The sequence below is a fragment of the Odontesthes bonariensis genome, chromosome 4 (assembly GCF_027942865.1).
Source record: "Odontesthes bonariensis isolate fOdoBon6 chromosome 4, fOdoBon6.hap1, whole genome shotgun sequence".
Taxonomy (NCBI): Eukaryota; Metazoa; Chordata; class Actinopteri; order Atheriniformes; family Atherinopsidae; genus Odontesthes; species Odontesthes bonariensis.
The window spans coordinates 39,502,559-39,525,603 of record NC_134509.1 but is presented as its reverse complement, the minus strand read 5'-3'; the positions used below and the strand labels follow the sequence as shown (position 1 = coordinate 39,525,603).

Genomic DNA, 23,045 nt, shown 5'->3' with positions numbered 1-23,045 from the left:
TATTCTCGACATGTCGACTTTATTCTCGACATTTCGACTTTATTCTCGACATGTCGACTTTATTCTGGACATTTCGACTTTATTCTCGACATGTCGACTTTATTCTCGACATGTGGACTTTATTCTCGACATTTCGACTTTATTCTCGACATGTGGACTTTATTCTCGACATTTCGACTTTATTCTCGACATGTGGACTTTATTCTCGACATTTCGACTTTATTCTCGACATGTGGACTTTATTCTGGACATGTGGACTTTATTCTCAACATTTCAACTTTATTCTCGACATGTGGACTTTATTCTGGACATTTCGACTTTATTCTCGACATGTCGACTTTATTCTGGACATTTCGACTTTATTCTCGACATGTGGACTTTATTCTGGACATTTCGATTTTATTCACGACATTTCGACTTTATTCTCGACATGTCGACTTTAGACTTTAATCTCGACATGTGGACTTTATTCTCGACATTTCGACTTTAATCTTGACTTGTGGACTTTATTCTCGACATGTTGACATTAATCTCGACATGTCGACTTTATTCTCGACAGGCAAATAAATATTTTTTCTTATGCCTGGCCCTAATACTCTTCTGTAGATTTTGAACAATACTATCAATACTGAAATATTTTGTTAAAATATTAACTAAAATATTAGTTAAAAGTCAACCTTTTTTCTAACACAATTTGAAGCCTCTTACAAATTTTCTTGAAAGTCGTCCTCTGAATAATTTCCCAAGCTTGTTGAAGGGCTCTTCTTTGAATGCTGCCTGCATTTCTTCCGTTCTCTGCCAACATGACCCCACACTGCTTCAGTGATGCTGAGGTCCAGGCTCTGGCGTTGATTCATCACTCCATAAGATCTGTTGCGACTCTTTTTCATTCTAGACCTTGTGTAATTTGGCATACTTTAGCCTTTTCTCCCTGTTTTCATTTTTTTAAAGAATGGCTTCTTAACTGTCACTCTTCCACGGAGACCATTTTGATGAGGCTTGAACTTCAGGATCTTTTCCTTTTCCAAAAAGGACATCCCCAAAACGCATTGCATTCAGAACAGATCTATTTCTAAAACATAAGCTAATGTTCTTGGTACTATTAGTGGTGTTACCACTTTAAGCTCTAAATGAAAATACGAGGACAATTTGCTCCCAAAAAAGCAGATTCAGACAAAACCAGCCGGTTGGATTAATGGGAGCATGAAAGATTACATTTCCGACAGCATTTGAAGGCAGCGGGGTCCTCCCATTGAGATCCGACTGAGCCTGAAAGTGCCGACTCGTAGCCGAGCGAGGTTTCCTAACGGAGCTGCTGAGGGAGCGGGAACTCTGCGGTCTGTCTGCCTGCGACCGCAGTCTCTGTTTGGGACACCAAACCTTCCTGTTTGGGCTTTCACATTCTGGAGTCGGCATCTGGAGCGACTATGGCTCCATTGCTGTCCTCCTGTTGTCGCAACTGAGGGATGTTACACCTCCTGTAACCATAGAGGAGAGAAGGAGGAGGAAGGGGCATCCTTATGAGTCTTCGATTAACAGGTGAAATAATTGAATGGTATGCCATAATATATTGGAGGTTGAGATGGGAAGGAAGGAGGGGGCATTCGTTTTAAGGGTATGGACATCAGGTTTGAGTTTGAGCCCCGACTGGGTGGGAGGTTAGCATGCTTGCTAGCTGCAGTTAGCGGACGGCTGCTACGTCATTCGCCATTCTGGCGTCGGGATGCTGCTGCTGTTTCAGGAGGTAGTTGAGGGTAATAATGGAAGCGATACCGTCCTGGCCGTTCTGGCCTGAACCATCTTCATTATTAACGACACCCCCCCATCCTCAACATCCTCTCCTCCCCCATATGACCCCGTCCCCCTGAAAAAACACAGCGTCTTATCTCCATCAGAAATGAACTAATAAGGCGAATAAGGTTGTCTGATAACAGCCATTAGAATAACGCCCAGACAGCCAGGTCTGTCGCTTACTTTCGACTGACCGTTTCCAAGTTGCAGAGCTAATCCTGCCTTCAAGCCAGGCATTGAACTAGCTAGGCGGCTGCTATTAACGCTAACACCGCCCCCCCCCCCATCCCCGACCTAGCATCCGTGGTTAGCCGGCATATTCCATCCGAGCCATCACAGGCCAGCCTGTTTTGACTGCCGTTTCACACAACCTACTATACTTCCAGTACCTAATTGGCACTATAAATCGCAGCCCCACATTTATTCTTGTCTGGCCCATTGAAATGTAATGGAGCACGCCAAGTGAATTTTGTTATGTAACAGATAACACCACACGCCCTTGAAACAAAAGCTGTTGTTTCTGTGTTTGTTTTTGTGTGGTCCAAGGCCCATTCATGGACAATAAATCTGAGACATGGGTGTGCTTGTCGTACCGAGGCTTGCAGCTTTTAACCGACTCCTAGAATATGCAAAGGCTGCTCCTGTCGGGCATTGTTTTTGTTGTCATCGTTGGGGTTGGGATGGGGGGAGCCTCACATTTATCTTCTAGCCCTGCATCTTTATTGATGGTTTATTTGGTTGCTTTGCATCAAAGCTGGATATCAATACAGGGAATGTTATCACAACTAGTACTGTGTTATGATAATTGTGAAATATTGTTTCGTTGCTACATTACTGTAGGGAATACTGGGGCATAAATGACTTTTCTCATGATGGTTACATGGTATATAGGCTGGTATGTGAAGTGCGCTTCTTTGCATTGATATTCCTCTTTGAATCATCATATCTGTGGAAGTAAATGGAAAAACATTTACGTTGAGGGTTACTGGGTCAGGCTTTTCTGCAGCGCCATCCAACAACTTGCACACAACAATGTGATTTTCCTAAATAACTGGAATGGATTCAAGAAACATTTAAAACCACATTATAGTCCATTTGTGTATATTCTGTAGAGGGATGTTATTTATCACGATGATACAACTTTCATTTTTAATTTTTTTATTCTGTAGGTAAAGCCTAACAACATTAGTTAAGTTTGTGCTTCACAAATGATTGGGATAGGGACTGGATTGTGTAGTGGTAAGATTGCCACTTTTCATCTGGGTGACCTGGATTCAAATCGCCTGCATGAAAGATACTACCTCCAGTAGGGGTCCTTAGGCAAGACCCCTTTACCCTACCTTTAAGTCGTTTTGGATAAAGGCGTCTGCCAAATGCAAAAACATAAACATAAAGATGATTGTGGCACCTTGCACAGTTGACCACAGATTAACTTTAGTGTGATGGTTCCATACTTTTGGCAAGTATGTGACTGATTTCTTATTTTGATCAGGGGTCTTTTGTATATAAAACTGTGCACATTGAGCGCACATGGACAAGCTAGTAACCTCACCTTGGTTTTTTCCAAAAATGACCAGATTAAGTAGTAGAACACCATCCTTCTTTCATGTATTGTCCAACAAGTATTGCAGCATGTGATTTAATTCAATGTAGAGATTTAATTCAAGAGTGTGGCTGATACAGGTTGGCTTGCATGTAATCTAGAGCTGACTGCACACGAAGAGAGCATGGCTGCTATTCTTTACATATAAGAATGTAAACAATTTTCACTTAATGCATGTTTTGTGCACCAGCATTGCTTAGAATGCTTAGTTGAAATGAATATATACACAGTAGCAAATGTTTGCAGAGACAGACAATACAATAATATATGCACACAGACAAAACAGTAGCCTGTTGTCTTTTTTAACTTTGGGTCTTATTTTCTAACATCCACTGGCTACATTTATGGTTCCAGTTACAAAGTAAGTTGAAACTGATGTTCTATATATAGTTAAGGATTCAACCGCCTCACTCTAATATAAACTGTTCACACAAATATTAATGCTTATTTGAAGGAGCAAATCTTTTTTTATGCCCTGTAAGCCTGATGTTTGCTAATATGAGTAAGATAATGGCTTTGTTCGAAACCGCATACCACATACTTGCAAACGGCATACTCATCGATCAGACAGTATGCTGAGCGTTTACACACAGTGCACTTCGCTCCTGCCCGAGCCGAAATCAGCCGGCCTGAAGCTGATTTCGGCTCGGGCTATAAACTCTGTAAATATATAACTTTAACAACACTTGAAACATTTTCAGGCGAGAAAGTAGTCGTTTAGATCCCCAACGTGTTGCAAATCTGACAAAATACCGGCTATTTACAATTTTGTTCCCACGAATTCGGCACTATTAAAGCTAGCCGCAGTGAGCAACGCACTTCCTGTTATTTTCACAAATTAAAATACCCGTTGCCTTTTATCATTGGGAAAGCCATTACCATACAATTGGTGCTTTTGTTTTGAAAACAGGAAGTGAACCTACCCTCGTTGTAGCTAGCTTGAAACTGCCGTTTTGACAGGAAATGACGATCGGCGACGTCACGTTACGTTGCATCTTGGGTAGTTTGAGTATGACAAGTAACCTCATGATAAATACTCAACATTTCGGTGAATCTAGTATGAATCTAGTATACATCCGGGAACTTAAAAAAGTTAAAGTTAGTATGAGTAGTAGGAGAAGTAGGCGGTTTCGAACACAGCCAATGTGTTACTCGTAGTAGCACATACTGTATGTTACTGTCTTTAACAGTTTAATCCCACACTAAGACACCAGGATAGTACGGGGGACTCGGTTTGATTGGGCGGGCAATGCCGAAAACTGTCACACCTTCATTTGGTTTGGTTGGACACTTCACTTTTGAAAGCGGAACAAACCGCCTAGACAGCATCACACAGTTAAACCGCTGTTCGTTTGGAGCTATCCAGCATGTTGCTGTGTACATCAGACGATTGGAGCAGTACCAAAAAATATGCCACTTCCTCTCTTTGGTTCCCTGAATTGGCTATTTGCATATCCCACTGTAAGCGAACCGCACCAGGGTTCTCTTGCAAGTGAACCGAGACCCATGTTTTCAGGCGGACCAGAGTTCACTTGTTTGGTCTGCACCAGAGTTCGGATGAGCTTTCAAGCTCACCACAGATAACAAGGACAGATGATAGCTACATTGGGCAGTCTTAATTATTTTTAACGCTTTGTTCCACTCCACCACAAAGCAGCTTTTTGTCCACTAGAACTTCTCTCTTTTCTGCTTCAGATCAAAGCTAAAAGGTAAACAACAAAAGTAAGCAACAACAAAAGCATGTACATGCTTTTGTTGCATGTACATGCTTTTGTTGCATGTACATGCTTTTGTTGTAGCATAGCCGAAATCACTGCATAGACATAAATACGTCTTGAAGTTACTTGAATGGTAATTTTATTAGAAAATGCTGTGGTTATAAAATCAGGATTTTGAAAATACAGGCTAGAAAGACTTTAAAGGAGACACATTATGCCCTTTTTTCCACAAGCTGAAACAATTTACTTCAATCCTAATGAAATGTGCGACATGCTTTGGTCAAAATAACAGACGCGGTTACAGCGGCTCCATTTTCAACCAAGGATTCAAGTGGACACCTCAATTCAAGTGGATTGTTTTAGGGCGTGGAGTGACTCATTCAACTCCACTCCGGTCCTCTTCTTCTCGGGATCTGCCTCTGTAGAGATCAGTTGTACTCAGTAACTCTTGGTCCATGTTATTAAAGTATCAAAGAGAATACAGTATACAGCCTGAGAGCTCAGACCACACACCAGATTGATAGAAAAATACTTTACTGGCAATTCTATTCTCAAATACTTACATTTCTTAGTCTGCAGTGTGACCTTGGACATCTGGTAGGCTACCGATAACTCTTTTAGCCATAGTCTCATTGCCAGTCGTGCTTAGCTGGCCCAGATTGTTAAAACACACACCGCAGAACATAACAGTTGCTGGCTGGTAAATTAAACCATTCCTCTGTGTTTTAAGTTTTTGGTTGCTGACATTCAATCGGTTGCTCGTGAATTATGTTTCACATACCGGTACGTTTGTTTTTGTAATGAGTGTTACCAGCGCTGCACTGATTCAGTATTCAATGACGAAGGGAAAATCAGAATTTCCAATTTCCGACTGGTAGAAAATGAAAGAACACCAATAAGAGGTCAGGTTTTTTCATTGGGGTATTAAACTTCTAAGAAAGTACCGATGTTGATAATGTTTGAGCGAAGCTATATCTTACTGTTGTTCGTGCCAAGAAACGAGTAAACAGGGATCTTAAAAAGTCTTAAAATGTCTTAAATTTGGAAATTTAAATTTAAGGCATTAAAAAGTCTTCAAAACGCCCAGATTTTCATCCAAGGTCTTAAATTTAATTTTGTCAAGTCTTATTTATTTATTTTTTAACTTTGGTTCATTCCCGAGAAGCGTTGGCCACGTAAAATACACTGAGTAAGACGCCGTAATCAGAAGTTGATTGTGTGTCGTCTGTCTTTCTGAGGGGCTCTGATAGCTGCTGGTGTTGGTATGTGGTGATTAAACTACAAATCCCGTGATAACTGCAGGAAAGACATGGCTCAGTTTGCGGCTGTTTGCAGCTACCCTCTGCGTGTTCAGAGTTACTTCGGCTGCTTGTGGTAGAAAACATGGGAAAGTGTGTTTTCAACGAGACTTATATCAGCGATTTTCGCACTTGGTTACAAGCGGTGCCCAGCAATCGATACGAAGCTCGCTGTAAACTTTGTAAGAGGAACATCCCGTTAGGGATGTCAGTTAAAAAGTAGATTGCATTATGAACTCTTGATTTGGGAAGTAAAAGGGTTTTATCTTTTTATTTGTTTTAGGAATTTCTGCTGCCTCAAAGAAAGCATTTGCTGCTCTTGGTGACCAGTGTAGTAACTGACTGGAGTCCTTAAAACATTTGCACTTTTACTTTAGATTTTTTTTAAATTTCATTTGTCTTAAGATGTTTCAAGTTTAAATTTCAGCTCCGTGAAGCACTGTAAGCAGCAACACTTTTCAGTTCGTTACCCGTCTTGTGGAATTGTGCTTCAAATAAAGAACTTTATGTTGACCAGATTGTTAGTTAATCATTTACAAGTCAATATTGCCTAATAAGACAGGCAGCTATTTGAAATAAAAAAATAAATAAAAAAAAGATTGGAAAAAAAAAAAAAAAACTGCAGAATGTGAAAATTTGGGTGCACCCAAGAAAAAAAGTAGGGCGCACCAGTGCAACCAATGCAAAAAGTTAGTCTAGACTCTAGAGCCTAAAAGGGATGAGCTTTGACATACTGTCCTGATCAAAAGCTTAAGACCAGTTAAAAGATTGCATGAATTTGCATTTTGCACTGTTGGATCTTAGGAAGGTTCTAAGTAGAGCTTCAAAATGCAAAAAGAAGAAATGGGAACAAAAGACCAAAAGTTGTGAGCAGGCAATTTATTGAACACAACAATTTAACTGAAGTAGGCTGTACATCAGCTGATCAAATGTTTAAGACCACAGCTTTTAAAAGCCAAAATCTGTGCTAAATTTTGGATTCCATGCCATTTCCTGTCAAGTAATCACACTGTGAAGATCTCTTGATGGCAAAGGCAAAAAAGCTCACCGTCTTTGAACGTGGTAGGATTGTTGAAGTGCAGAAACGGAGGTTGTACGGAGTAAGACGGTCATTTTGCATTTCATAAAAGATCCTCAGGGTTATGGAAGAAAAAAAATTAAGTGGTAGACCCAAAAGAAATCTCACCGGCGCTGAGCCGGAGGATCCGAATGGCTGTCCGTCAAGACACGGGACGATCCCCGTCCCAAATTAATGCCATTACTGGTGCTGACTGCAGCCCAATAACCATCAGACGGCATCTGCGAAGGAAGGGCTTCAAAAACAAGAAACGTCTTCAAAGGCAACGTCTCCTTCAACGCCACAAAATTTCCCGTTTGGACTTTGCAAGGGAGCACCAAACATGGGACATTCAAAGGTGGAAGAAAGTTTTATTCTCTGACGAGAAAAACTTTAACCTTGATGGTCCTGATGGCTTCCAACGTTACTGGCATGACAAGGAGATGCCAACTGAGATGTTTTCTACGCAGCACAGTGGAGGGGGCGCCATCATGATGTGGGGTGCTTTTTCCTTCAGTGGAACAATGGAGCTCCAGGTTGTGCAGGGGCGTCAAACAGCAGCTGGCCATGTGGAGATGTTGCAGCGGGCATCCCTCATGACTGAGGGCCCTCGTCTGTGTGGTAATGACTGCGTTTTTCAGCAGGACAACACTCCAATTCACAATGCCCGTCTGACCAAGACTTTTTTCTAGGAGAATAACATCACTCTTTTGGACCATCCTGCGTGTTCCCCTGATCTTAATCCAATTGAGAACATTTGGGGATGGATGGCAAGGGACGTTTACAAAAATGGGCATCAGTTCCAGACAGTGGATGCCCTTCGTGAAGCGATCTCCACCACTTGGAGCAACATTCCCACTAGCCTTTTGGAAACACTTGCATTGAGCATGCCAAAACGAATTTTTGAAGTGATCAACAATAATGGGGGAGCTACTCATTACTGAGTCAGTTTTTTACACTTTAATTTCTTTTTTTTTTTTTCTTTAAGCCGTGGTCTTTAACACATTGACCACCAGCGGTTTTTACAGAATTATGTCGAAGAATCCCAGCGTTCTAAACCATTTTTTGACGTTTTTTGTACAGTCACAGCATATTATGTGATAGGGCCACTAAAACATGTTATGGCTCGTTTGAAAGCTGAGACTTTAAACTCTTTGTGGGTCAAAACTGCGTGTCTTTAGGTGCCGCCATTAGCGAGCTATCCTTAGCTAAACCAAGGCGGGTATCCACCAAAATCAACAACAAACTGAGATATCGGCTTCCCTTTCCCTCCAAGCGTGATCGCAGCACGTTGCAAAGCTAAGCTAAGCTAACCTGTTCATAAGACCGCCTCCTGACTTGTTGCGTGTCTTCTTCTCCTTCTTGTTGTTTGTTTATGTTACTTTACCGCCACCCTCTGGAAACCGACACGTGCGATTGGACAAAATGCGGAAATGCACAACAATCAATGCAGCGTTATCAAAATTGTTCTTGAGTTGACGCAAAGCCATTGGCGTAATGATCAAAATGTCCAGATGATGACACCAGTTTTTGACTGCCATCTATGTCAGTTCTGTTCATCACATAATTACAAAAATCACACAGAATGTGCATTAGAATGTATAGATTCAGAATCCATAAAAAAACCGTAAAAACGTATTTTTACGGTTTGGGAGCCAACGCATGGGCAGTAAAAACGTAGTTTTACGTGACTTGGGAGTCAATGTGTTAACTTTTGATCAGCTGATGAACGGCCTAGTTCAGTTAAATTGTTGTTTTCAATAAATTGCCTGCTCACAACTTTTGTTCCAATTTCTTCTTTTTGCATTTTGAATCTCTTCTTAGAACCTTTCTTAGATCCAACAGTGCAAAAAGCAAATTCATGCAATTTTTTAACTGGTCTTGATCTTGATCAGGACTGTATGTAGGGTGAAGTTGTATGTAGAAATATATTAAGTGTTGTGTTGGGAAGGTTACTTGGGCTAAGAAAGTAACTGTTTTGATTATTTGTTTTAATACTGATTTTAGTATATATTTTTTTATTTTATAAAATGTAATCTTCAATAACTAAATGAATAAAGATAAAAGGTTTTGAATTTCTGGGATCATTTGGGATCGTTTCTGGTCATGAGTCGTGTTGGTCTAAAATTGAATTCGTAATGGTCTTAAAAGGTCTTAAAAAGTCTTAAATTGAACTTACTGAAACCTGCAAGAACCCTGGTAAAGTAAGCCCCCACTGACATCCAGTTCCACCGGGCAAACCTCTGACGGCCCCTCTCCTGCTAAACAGATGAAAATAGACTTAAGAGCGGCAGGTGTTTTGAAAAAGAGACTGTTTGTTTTGTTTTGATTCAATTCTATATGATGGAAATGCAGAAAGAATAGAATTGGGCTGAAAGGCCTATTGCTTTATAGTGTACTCAGGTTGTGCATCATGTTTTTGTAAAGTAACTAAGTAAAGTAATCAGTAAAGTAACTAATTACTTTTTAAAATAAGTAATCAGTAAAGTAACTGGATTACTTTCTTAGAAAAGTAATCAGTAACTGATTACTATTTCCAAATAACTTGACCAACACTGCTCGTGCCATAGGCGGTCTCTGCGTCATGCCCAGGAGATCTAGACCAGGGTGCCATCTGGTAAGGGAAATAACAGGATGTTTGTGCAGATGAGGTGCCAGATCATGCGTGTTTTTGGCCACATATACGCAAATGGTATCAGAAGGTATAAAAGAATCCAAGAATCTCTTGTGTTTGGGAATCCTTGTATGCTGCTGTGATATGAATTCCTGACTGTTTGTTGCATGACCAAAGGGAGTTGAGAGGTTGGTCGCCACATTCGGGATGGGGTCAAAGGATAGTTGTTCATCTCCTGAACATTCTCCCCTCTTTCCTCATCGTTTTCCCTATTCTGGTCAACCCTGCATTTACATGAGGATAAAGCTGTATGGACACTTAACTGAGGCTTAGAGCAGATAAAGGCAAAAGCTGGTTCGTTTTCAGTGTTAGCGGTACAGGTCCTTATGTAATGTTAACTTTAACGTTAACCTGAAAGACGTTAGCATTTGACAGATTAGCAGTGTCGTCGCTTGCTAGCTGACATCTCCACAGACTCATTTTTATGTGGGGAAGTGAGCTCACCTAAAGTCTCAAAGAAATTCTACACAGGTCAGATGCAGTTACTCGTTTAAGCTCCAATAACGTCACGTATCGTGCCTGCTGTTATTTTCCTGGCATCCCTGTCACCGGCTCAGACTGACTGAGGGCGTCTGACTCGCTCAAAAAAAACAAAAAATCAGCGCAGTTCACTAGAATCTTTGATCACAAGAGTTCTAATCAGAGCTCTGAAGAGTTCCTGGTTTTCGGTTTTCCACCGCAGAACAGAAGCAAGCCAGATGGGTTTTTCGCTCCTGTATACTGCAAACTGATGGTTTATTAATTATGATTAATTATGATTAATTTATTCAGTATTTTTCATAAAAATTATTCTACTAAGTATGTACGGTAGTGGTTTATATCAATTATCCGTCAAGTTGATTGAGTCTTTGGTTTATATCAATCTTTGATGAATTTACTTTTCAAACACTAATTAGTGATTTCAGGGGGTAACATGTATGATCGAAGCTATATCTTTCCATCGCTCACGCCATATGCTTTATGGTCTCTGCGTCATTCCTGAGAGATCCAGGCAGGTTGTTCTTTTGTAAGGTAAATGACAGAAGATGGTCATGGTTGTATTTAGCCATATATGTGCAAATGTTACCAAAAGGTATGAAACAGTCCAAGAATCTATTGTCTTTGCATTTCTGTTGAATGTGTAAAAAAATTCCCCCAAGAGCCTGCAAAGACGAGTCCCGACTACTGTTTTTTTTCCTCACAACAAGGAAAAAAGCAAAAGAGTTTCAACCTCCCACTTTGAAGGTAAAGCGAAAGCAGCCTGATCTGAAGTGGAAGTTAGGCAGAGATACAGAGGAAAGAAGCTGAATAACCTTGGAAGTGAGTTCTGTTTCCCCACCAAATCTGAACGCTCAAACTGTCAGTGTCAGAGAAAAATCCTGTCTCATTTAAGTGGTTGTGAATTGATTCATAGTCTTAATGGGCTGCTTTCAGTCACAACTCTTGATGTGTTTAGCTGTCTGACAATAGAAACAGAAAAATATGTGAATGAAAGCAACATTAGTTGTAGTTGGGCTGTATTGATAGTAACTTTGCTGGTTTTACTAAAGCATATGCACTAATCCCTTGTGCTTATTCTTTGTTGTTTCTGGCTTCTGTGTACTGGATGGGAACGGTGGAGTATGTGCAGAGGTCTTAAGCCCATTTTAGTCTAATTGAGCAAATACATGCAAGAGAGATTTGACCCCCAACCACGTAATGTGGGTGTATTTTTCCAGCTCTGAGAACTTCGATTATGTATGGTTTCGGTTGAATGAACTTGTCTATATGTATTTTTAAAGGCTGGTTTTAGTCTGATTAACACTGTTTATTTGTTTTTTTTCCTAATGTCAAATGAATGCACTCTCACAGCAAATCAAAGTATTGAAAGCATAAGGAGAGATGAAACACAGGGTGGAAGCAGGAGAGTGGCAAATGCTGAAGGAAGGATATGTCAGGGTTTGTTGCCCCAGTGGCTTGTGTGAAAGAGGGACCAGAAATGAGAAAAGAAGCAAAGGTAATTAAAGACTGATGTGTGGAATAGGGCTGGGCGATACAACAAAAAAAATCAAAATTGATCGATCTCAATCTTGATCACGATATGTTTGTTAATGCTGTCAATCTCAAAAGTATACCACACTATGTGAACACTCAACTGTCCAAACATCCTTTTCACTGGTGGAACTGGTGCACTGAGGGGCCTCGGGCCGCATTTTCATGCTTTCTGCGTAGCCGCTGAGGTGAAACCTTTTCAGGTGATTAAACCAAAGTGTTCAAATCAGTTTCCCGTATTGGCCTTCACCGTTGTATTATTCAGTTCTTCATCATTTTTACTGAACCCAAACCACTTTGATGTCACTGACATAGTGGAACCTTTTCTATCCACTACTTGGAGAGTTTGGGAAGATAACGTGAGTTTAGTTTCAGTCTCACCACCACTACACTCATTCTCTCCTACATTGCTGCTCAGTTTCCTTCCTCAGTCCGCTGGTAGGTCATTGTATTTGATTTTTTTTCCCCTCCTTCCTTTAGTTTTTTTTCTTGGCATTTAGGAACCAGCTTAGAGAAACATTACTGCCATCAAGTGGACTGCAATGTGCTGAGGGATGCACGGTGGGCTCTGTAGATGGATCGACAGAAAAGGTCTTGTGCTTATTGCCAAGACTGACATAAATTTATTCGCAGTTTAATTTTGAGATCGTTTTATCGCCCAGTCCTAGTATGGAGGGAGATGAATTAAGTTGGATAGAAATGAGGTCTAGTAAAAAGAATGGGGGACATTAGAAAGAAAGACGGAGGGGAAACTCAAGTCTTTTCAGGTTTGGACTCATGCACCTTCATTGCACATCAGAGGCAGCATGGATGGGGGTTCAAGCTGCTCTGCTCTGGATATGCCTCAGCCCGCAAGGGAAGCAGTGACAAAGGTGTGAAAGACCAACAAGTATGCTAGTAGAAGCCATGACAAGAGCGGTCGGAATTGTCCAAATCCTAAGGAAAGAAGCTCCGATGGTTCCTTTGAGATCTCTAGCGTTGGATACTCGGGATCAAAGTAAGAAGATAATTCTGTCCCACAATTCCTTGGAGCTGCAACTTTCATAGCGACTCAGTTGTTTTCATCTAGTTGTTCTGTGACTCGTGTGAATACATATGAAGACACGAGTGAGTGTGATGAGCCTGTGACAGAACAAAATTTCACTCTTTCAAATGTTGTTTTCCTTTTTGATAAAGTGCTATTATTTATTATCTCTAATATATGAGATAACCAACATGATGGTGTGAGAGGTTGCATTAGAGAAAGTATCCAAAGCTCTTTTTGTAGAATATTGAACGGCTGTAGTTTCAGTGCTTCACACCCACATCGCAGCTCGGTGTACGTGCGGTTGAATTATCACAGGAGCGCAGTTGACTTCCCTTAAGAAGTCCTTAAAAATGTTCCTTTTCATCCGTCCATAACTTTGTGACAGCTTTGAGGCCAAAAGACAAATGATGTAATTTTTTTGGACAATTGGAACAGACTCATGGATTAATGGATGATATCAAGAGACATGGGAAATGGGTGAAGGAGTGTAAGGGACCATAAAGAAAGGGGAAAAAATAAGTTTGTGAAAGAATGAACAGAGAGAAGAAATGTCTACTGAAGAGAAGGAGTTGCTGGGTGAGTAAGGGAACGAAAAGTAAGAATGAAAAGGTAAAAGGTTAGGAGTGAAAATGTGCTGAAGCTCTAAACAATGAGTGCTTGCTTGCTGTATTTGTTGTGTGAAGGAAACTGTCCACTGACTTGCCCCCCCCTCACCCCTCCTTTTCTGTCTCTGTATCCTTCCAGGCTGACTCACCCCTGGAGTGCCTGAATACAGAAGTGGAGGAAGAAGAAGTTTGAGAGAACAAGAGAAACAAAACGTGAGAAGGGAGGCGTGAGGAAGGGTGGTGAGGAGCACTAAGAGGTCGGGGAGACGGGCGACAGCAGGAGAAACTTAGGTTGAGTTGGCACGTGGCAGGGGGTAAGAGAAAGTGATAGTTGGGAAGAAAGGGAGAAAAATCCAGACGCACAGCAGGGAGCAGGTGGGGAAATCTGAGGTTAGGTGAGTGAGGGTGCAGATACGTTGGGAGACTGAGCCTACAGAAGGGCCTTTGGAAGTTGACCCTGTCCTCGGACACCTCACACTACTGGTCCTTCACGCTGGGAGAACTGAAAGAACTGATATTCAGGAGAAGCCACCATGACCGATCAGAATGTCGTCAAGGAAGGCTGGGTCCAGAAAAGAGGTGAGATTACTTTTTCATTTTCAGTTTTGTCCATCAAAGAACACTTCTGGTGACACATCAGCTTGTTTTTTTGTTTTTTTGTTCCTGCTATATAAAAGGAATCCCATGTGCCTGAATTGAGTATTTTTTTGTTAACTAAAATTCCAGGTGAATATATAACGTCTTACCCGGCGGGAAAGAAGGTAGACTTTACAGGGCTGCAGCCCAGTCTGAGCTCCACTTGGCTGGTGTGTTTAATTTCTCACGCTGGTAGCTGGAAGTGTGTCGGTTTGTGCTCATTAGAGGTGTGTTTTTCTCCTCTGAGCTCATGGCTTCTGGCTGGCAGGCAGGACCAAGTTTCTCTGTGGCACCATGAACATACAGACGAACACTTTAGTTCCTTCCTTTCTGGCCCCCCTTATTTGTTTCTTGCACCTCCATGTGAATGCTCTTGTAATTCAGTCTTACCAGCTGCTACAAGGTCTGCTGTTTTTCTAGGATTAAAAAGTGTTCCATCTCTCTCATAAGCCGCTTTCGGACAGACCGTTCTAAGAAAGTAGTTATCAGAACTACCCTCCTCGAATTTCGTTCTGATAACTATCCTTCCCCAGCGGAACTGTTTCAGTCTGCATTCGCACATGAGTCGGGACCTGATAGGGACTGATGCGCCGCGCGTAGCCGTCTGCTTCAGTGACGTGTTAGCCGTTAGCCGTTTAGCGCTACATTCAAACACAAAACAAAACGGTAAAAGTAATGAGAGTAGAAAAAACACCACCAAGAAGCTAATATGGAGAGCGGGGAGGCCACTGTGTTTATGATCTGCATGATGGTGATATTAATCATGGACAATCACATCAGGCGTCTAATATCGAGGCTGGAAAAGCTCACAGAGAGAGTCAGGAGACAATACTTTTTTATTTCATGAAGGAAGAAAGGAGAGCAGAGCGCCGCAGACAAATGAGACCAGTGTAAGTTTAACTTATTAAACACCCGCCGGTTGTGTCCGTGTATGAGGAAACATTTCAGCCGTGATAGCATGACAAGGGGCGTAGCTACCGACCACCACACACCTCCGTTAGATTCGTTCTATAAGAACTATGAAAAGACCCGACCTCGGAGAAGGAGCTAAATAGTTATAGGAACTAAGGGAGAAAGCCCCGAGTTCCTGTATGTCCGAACACGGGAGAAAACGGCCCCGCGGATTAAAAGGTTATTAGAACTGCCAAAGGTTCCTACAGTCCGAAAGCGGCTATACACTTGAATGCCTGACCCTAACCCTAAACCTAACCTAACTCTAAACCTAACAAGTTTTGACCCTCAGAAATCCCTTAAAACAAGTGGAGCCCCATTTGGACCCCAGAAGTATAGACGGCTCCTCGTTTCTTGACCATATTAGAATAAAAAAAAAAAACATGTAAACACACACACTCAAAGGAGAATGGCATGTTAATTATAAATGATTGAGGGGAAAAATAAGAACAAAATAGTCTTGTCTGGATATACATGTTGAATTATGTAACAAAGTTGCATAAAAACGAAAAATCTAAATTTTATTTGTTGCGCTGACTTTATTAAAGCTGCAGTCGGCAGGTTTTCAAAATTGCGAGTCTAAAGTCGGAAAATTCGAACTGATACAACTTTCAGGTCCCTCCCCCAACCTCTAACAAGCTCCAAATCGCCCCCCAAACCCCTCCCCCTCTGTGGACGAGGTTGTGCACGTGAGTTCACACCAGTGTGAGCGCACACAAGCTGGGGCAGACTCACGCTCAGCAGCGTGTACACAAGCTGTGATTGACAGGTAGGATTCCTCCACCCTAACTTGATTGGTTAAAAACAGCCGGGAGCGCTCGGTTTTTGCAAGCATGATTACAGGCTTCAGAGGGAGCTACAGATTTCGTTATTTTTCCTAAACAGCCTATTTAATATTCTACTTCCAGAATCCCATGACAGTTCAAGCTAATATGACTAAAAAAAAGTTGCCGACCGCAGCTTTAACTCCAGCTGAAAATGCAAGTTTTGAGTCGGTTCAGTCAATGCTGAGTATGGACACCTTCTGCTAAAAACCAAGTTTTTCATCTTATCAACATGTCTATGATGTTTTGTTGTTTCTTTCAAGACTTCTCATGAGCTAAATCAGCCATCGAATGATAATTCTTTAATTGCTTCCGTTTCAAAAAAGCACTAAAATGCCATAACTTAGGAGAGCTTAAACCTGCAGCTTAACAAGGTCTTTGGAGGCATGCTCATTTTCTAAACCTTTCTCTTTCAGCTACAATTTTTCAAATCACAATTTGATATTAATTGTTATTTCAGTGTTGATGTGTCCATAAGGAGAGTGAGAGGGCACGAGTGACTGTGTTTACTTTAGACACAAAGACAAACACGTGCGCTCTCTGTACAACAGAACCAGCAGGCTGCATTCAAAAGTGGGATTTTATTGATGTATAAAATGGTGGAAGACTTCAAGTGTAGAAGTGATTCTCTACATTTGATTCTAGTTTTCAAGTAAACATGCAAACTTGGCAGAAAGCATCTGTAATCCTCTCTTCTCTCTGAAGTAACTGAAGGAGGGTAACTGGCTGATGTGATCTTGATAATTAGCCATGTTTTCTGCCTTGGTAGCAAGCCTATAGTTGACTATTTATTTCACTAATGCTTGACTTGTTCACTTTCATAAGCAAATGTTAATTTCAAGAGAGCGTTACATTGAATTCGGTAAAGAGCAATGAGCTTCCTTTTCTTTTAAAATTTGTACTTTCGAGTTTTCAGTGGGTGAGAAGTTTAGGTGCTCACCTCTTTCATTCATCACACACAGCTGACTGTTGTGTAGTCGGTGCTCTACACAATCTGAAGGGTTCATGCACTTTCTGTCAAAGGGAAGGAGACACCTCGTATCAGACAGCTGTGGAAGGCTCATCTTTGCCTCATCTTTGTTAACTAACTCAGTGCTTTTACTAATCTGACGAAGGTGACAAAGCTCATGCTGACGTGACTTTGACAGCCCATAAAAAAGAAAGAACATTCTATGCTTTTGAGCATGTTGTTCCCTGAGATGGGTTTGCTAAATGCTTTTCTTTTCTTACACAGTAGGTGAACTGTGTCTGGGATGATAAATGTTGTTGTCAGTAACTCCATGTTTTGGAGTGGTTGTATGAGCAACGAATGGATACTTTTGTCTGCCCAGTTAATAATTAGCCGCATTCAGACAGAGCAGTTCTAAGAACGCAGTTCTAAGAATGGTCCACCTCGAATTTTGTTCTGATAACTGTCCTTCCCCAGGGGAACTGTTTCAGTTTGCATTCGCACATGAGTCGGGACCTTGATAGGGACCGATGTGACGCAACCGTCTGCGACAGCGGCGTCTTACTTTAGCGCCACATTCAACAACAAAACAGAATAAAACAAAACCCGCGAAAAGTAAGGAGAGAAGAAAAAAAAACCACCAAGAAGCTAATATGGAGAGCGGGGAGGCCACCGTGTTCATGGTCTGCATGACGGTGATATTAATCATGGACGATCACATCGGGCGTCTAACATGGAGGCTGGAAGAGCTCACAGAGAGAGTCAGGAGACGAAGGATGGAGCGCAGGCCATACTTCTTGGTTTCATGAAGGAAGGAGAGCAGAGCGCCGCAGACCAAGGAGACCACGTGTAAGTTTAACTTCTTAAACACGCGCAGGTTGTGTCCGTGTCGTATGAGGAAACATTTCAGCCTTGACAACATGACAAGGGGCGGAGCTACCAACCACCAAACACCTCCGTCAGATGTGTTCCTATAGAACCCAGAACAGACCCAGCTGAGGAGAAGGAGCTAAAATGGTTATAGGAACTGAGGGCCGTGGTCCTGAGTTCCTGTATGTGGAAATTTGGGGAAAAACGTCCCTGTTCCTGAAAAGGTTATAGGAACTGCCAAAGGTTCCTACAGTGCGAATGCCCTAACCCTAATGTATTAAAACAAAGTACTGTTATCCCCCTCGATGACTTTTTACTCAGTGTACCCATGATGTTCGCACTGAAATGCGTTCATGTCCTGAATGCAACACACACATTTGAAACGGTCTACTTTACCATTTAAGGTTAAGACTCATGCCGTTTCGTGTTGAAGAGCCTTGACTTTCAGCTTCAGTCCCCCTGCAAAATGAGCATTGGGCCATTCATTTGAATCAGGTGTGGTGGAACAAGAAACCATGGAAACCATGCAGGGCAGTGGGCCTGGAGGACCAGGGTTGGAAACTTTGGCGAAGGGTTTATGATCATACAAGCAAATCTAGGAACTTTGATGTGATAGGTCAGTGGTTCCCAACCTTTTTTGGCCTGAGTACCCCCTGAGCCTTCTTGTCACACCACGAGTACCCCCTCACACATACAACGCGTGCAATGATTCTCCAAAAGTAGAGCAACACAGTGGTTATTACATGAAAATCATTTTATTTAATATCCTTAACTTGAACATAAAATTCTCAGGCTTTCTCTCTCTTTTTTTAACCTCAGTTGAATTCAACATAACAATAAAAAACATTTTCTTGAAATATAAATAATTTACCAAAATAGCATAAATACTAAATCAAAATAATCTTCCTTTGTTATCTAACTTAAACAAGTAACATTTCTCTTTTTTTTAAGAATACATGAACATAACTCATTTCTCTCTCTTTTTAAGAATACATTAACAGGCCTAACTCATGTAACATTCATCACAAAACTGGAGTCTTCTTCATAAACAGTCCTCCATAAAAGTGTGACGTCTTAATAAATTAAAAAAAAAAAAAAAAAAAAAAAAAACTCCCTGTGCGCCGCGTACCCCCTGCAGTACCTCCGCGTACCACTAGGGGTACGCGTACCACAGTTTGGAACCACTGTGATGGGGGGGTATGGTGGCAAACTTTTGGGATTCCTGGATAAATCAAGTTCCTTTTTCATTAACCATAGCCACTGCTCTCAAACCACATTCCCAGAATGGAAAAAATAGTTATGCCAGAGACAGATTCTTATTTGATTTAATTTACCAACTCTATATGAATGAAAGAACAAGAAAATTATATATTTTTCGTATCAAAGAAAAATAAAAGGAAATATTTAGTTTTAAATTGCAGTTGTGGTCATTTATATATGAATTTTTAATTTTACAAAATGTACTTAAATGCAGCATGAAGTCTCACAATCTTTGACATATTGCAAGGTGCATATCAGTATTTATAAGGTGTACCGATGCAGATCTGGCAGGAGCTGAGGTGTGTGTGCTTTTGTAAGGGAAGAAGAGGGGGTTAGCGAGAGAGAAGGCAGGTTTTGTGTACACCGGTGAAACTCAGTTGTCCTCTTGTCCCCACACAGAAGCCTCAACACCTGTGACTGTGGTCCTTTACCTGTCAGATTCAGACAGCTTGACTTTACTTGGTGTAAAATGCTCCAATTCCTTGCTGCATGGGTACAATTACAAAGCTCAAGTATGCAGTAAGTGACCACCAAACATGGTAACTTAAGGAGTCGGTGGTCTGACCCTCAATATGTCTAACACGAGAATATTCAACAGCAATTTACACACTATAATCTGAGAAACTATAAGCTGAAAATTCTGCCTATGGAAAAAAAAAACTTAAAATAGAATTGAACAAAATTACAACACACAACAATAGCTTAGCACACTTGTCAGCCTCTCATTCTGAGACTACAAATTCATTATGCTGCCAACACCTCCAATCAGCCATGTTACGTTCCATAAATGTCACGCTCTAATGGGATAACAATATGGAATTAGAGTATTTATGCCTAAAGCACCAAATGCAAGTCACTTTTTAGTCATAATAGATGTAGGAAAGTATGCACTTACAAAAAAGTGCATCATTTCTGTATTTCTAGCCAACAGTGCCAGGTCACTGGTTGGAGAATCCTCACTGCTGTTTCTCAGGTAGGTTTTTGAATGATGCAGACAGGAAAAGCCACACTCACAGCTGCCATGAGCTGGATGTCACGAGGAGTGTCATTGATATACACATCAGTTTGTTAGTCTAAATTCGCCTTTGTTTGTGACAGAAGCTGTTTTTGGGCAGTGGGCTGAGAGAACCCACGCATACACGGGGAGAACATGCAAACTCCTCACAGAAAGGCCCCAGCCGGGATTCCAACCAGAAACCCTCTTGCTGTGCGGCCCCATGCAGGCTGAGCAACATGACATGTTTTTATGAACATTTTGTAAGAGAGAAGTGGATATAAATATGAACGTACCAACATAATTTGAGGGCTGCACGGTGGACGGTTCCAGGTTCAACATTCAACTCCTGGCTGGGGCCTTTCTGTGTGGAGTCTGCATGTTCTCCCCGTGTATACGTGGGTTCTCTCCGGGAACTCTGGCTTCCTCCCACTGTCCAAAAACATGCATGTTAGGTTAATTGGCGTCTCTAAAATTGTCCTTAGGAGTGAGTGTGAGTGTGTGTGTGTGGTTGTTTGTCTGTGTGGCCCTGTGATGGACTGGGGGCCTGTCCAGGGTGTACCCCGCCTCTCACCCGATGACCGCTGGGATAGGCTCCAGCCCCCCCACGACCCGACCGACGGATTCAGCGGGTATAGAAAATGGATGGATGGACATAATTTGATACAGTACATTGTATGAGAAAACATCAATAAAATCTTTTACAGTTAAGTGATTTTAGAGACATAAGATAAGATACCTTTATTGTCCCTGTATACATGACACAATGAAATTGCAGCTGCCCAACACAGTGGTATTTTAAAAAAGAAAAGCACATCATATGACAACACAAGAAATATGTAACATAATATTCAACGAGTGTAGACTTAAGACAACATGGCAGGTAAGTATGAGGATAATAGCATAATAAGGTGCTAAGTGAGGAGTATTCCCCTGTTACGTAGTATAAATATATAGATACTGAGTCATCAATACAGATGTAATATTAATATTGCACTTTGGATGTGGATGAGTACAGTTTGAGGATGTCAAAGGTTGTGTGTGTGTTTGTTGAGGGACTGGATGGCTTTCGGGAAAAAACAGTGTAATAGTAAAACCTGTTTCAATTGACCTGTATTGCCTTCCTGAAGGCAGCAGTTCGAAGTGAAGATTACCAGGGTGTGAGAAATATTTTGTGATATTTTTTTGCTCTGGATAGGCAGCAGGTGTCGGAAATGTTCTCTAGTGAGGGAAGAGAACAGCCTATGGTTTTCCCACCTGACTTTATGACCCTGTGCAGGGCCTTTTTGTCAGCTGCTGAGCCACCTGTGTAGTGATGATGCTCTGTATGGCAGACTGGTGGAAGGTCAGCATCAGTTTCAAAATTCAATTCAATTCAAATTCAAAAATACTTTATTTATTCTTAGAGGGAAATTAAATGTTGATGTAACTCAATTAAATCAAGAAGTTATTATAGATGCTGATGGCTGTGGGCAGGAAAGATTTCCTCTAGCGGTCCGTTTTGCATCCAAACTGAAGAAGCCTTTGACTGAAGAGACTCTGTTTTCCGATAACAGTCTCATGGAGAGGATGTTCAGGGTTGTCCATAATTCTCTTGATTTTATGCAAAATCCTTCTTTGCATTATTGTCTCCAGAGGTTTCACAGTCGTCGCCAGAACAGAACCAGCCTTCTTTATCAGGTTGTTGAGTCTTTTTAGGTCCCTGGTTCTGATGCTGCTGCCCCAACAGATGACGCCAGAGGAAATGACGCTCTCAACAACAGACTTGTAGAAGATCTGCAACATCTTGTTGCAAACCTTGAAGGACCTTAGCTTCCTCAAGAAGTACAGTCTGCTCTGTCCTTTCTTGTAGATGGCTTCACTGTTGTGTCTCCAGTCCGGTCTGTTGTCCAGATGAACACCAAGGTATTTATATTCCTCAACCACCTCCACTTCTTCTCCCATGATGGAAACGGGGTTTAATCTGACCCTGTTTCTCCTGAAATCTACAATCATCTCCTTTGTTTTGTTAACATTCAAGATGAGATGATTGTTCCCACACCATGCCACAAAGCGGTCCACCAGCTCTCTGTACTCTGCAGTTGTCGGGTGTATCAGAGATGGACAAGAAGCTGAGTCATCTGAATATTTCTGTAGATGACAGGAGTCTGACTTGTACTGGAAGTCTGAAGTGTACAGAGTGAAAAGGAATGGTGAGAGTACAGTCCCCTGTGGTGCTCCTGTGCTGCTGATCACCTGGTTAGACACACAATTCTTCAGTCTGACAAACTGTGGTCTGTTTGTCAGGTAGTCATTAATCCAGGTGATTGTTGAGGCCTCCACCTGAGTCTTCTGGAGTTTCAGACGAAGCAGATCAGGCTGGATTGTGTTAAATGCACTGGAGAAATCAAAGAACATGATCCTCACAGTGCTGCCTGCTTTGTCCAGATGACAGTGGGTTTGTTGAAGCAGGTGTATGATAGCGTCTTCAACTCCAACTCCATGGCGATAAGCAAACTGCAGGGGGTCCTGATATGTGCTGGTTTGCTTACACAGGTGGGTCAACAGGAGTCTCTCCAGGACCTTCATGATGTGGGATGTCAGGGCAACAGGTCTGTAGTCATTGATCAGGCATGCAAACTTGCCACCTTTCGGCGAAAATCGCCGTTTTGAAATCAAAATGGGTCATTCTTCTGAATCGCGTAGATCCGAGGAGAAAAAAAAAATGGGGGGGGGGTTTGAGCATGTAAACTTGCGAGTGGAACTGAGAACCTCAAAACTACTCTAGACCTATCACCG

At 41.6% G+C, this 23,045-nt stretch overlaps 1 protein-coding gene across 1 annotated transcript in view; it reads left to right on the top strand.

Annotated features, from left to right (window-relative positions):
• The first annotated feature begins 1,256 nt into the window (after positions 1-1,256).
• Positions 1,257-23,045, top strand: part of akt3b (v-akt murine thymoma viral oncogene homolog 3b) — a 50,886-nt gene continuing 29,097 nt past the window's right edge. Inside the window, exons 1-2 of the mRNA XM_075464196.1 lie at positions 1,257-1,539; positions 13,923-14,362. Of these exons, the coding sequence (XP_075320311.1) occupies positions 14,317-14,362 (46 nt within the window). The 5' untranslated portion in view covers positions 1,257-1,539; positions 13,923-14,316. The remainder of the gene's footprint in view (positions 1,540-13,922; positions 14,363-23,045) is intronic.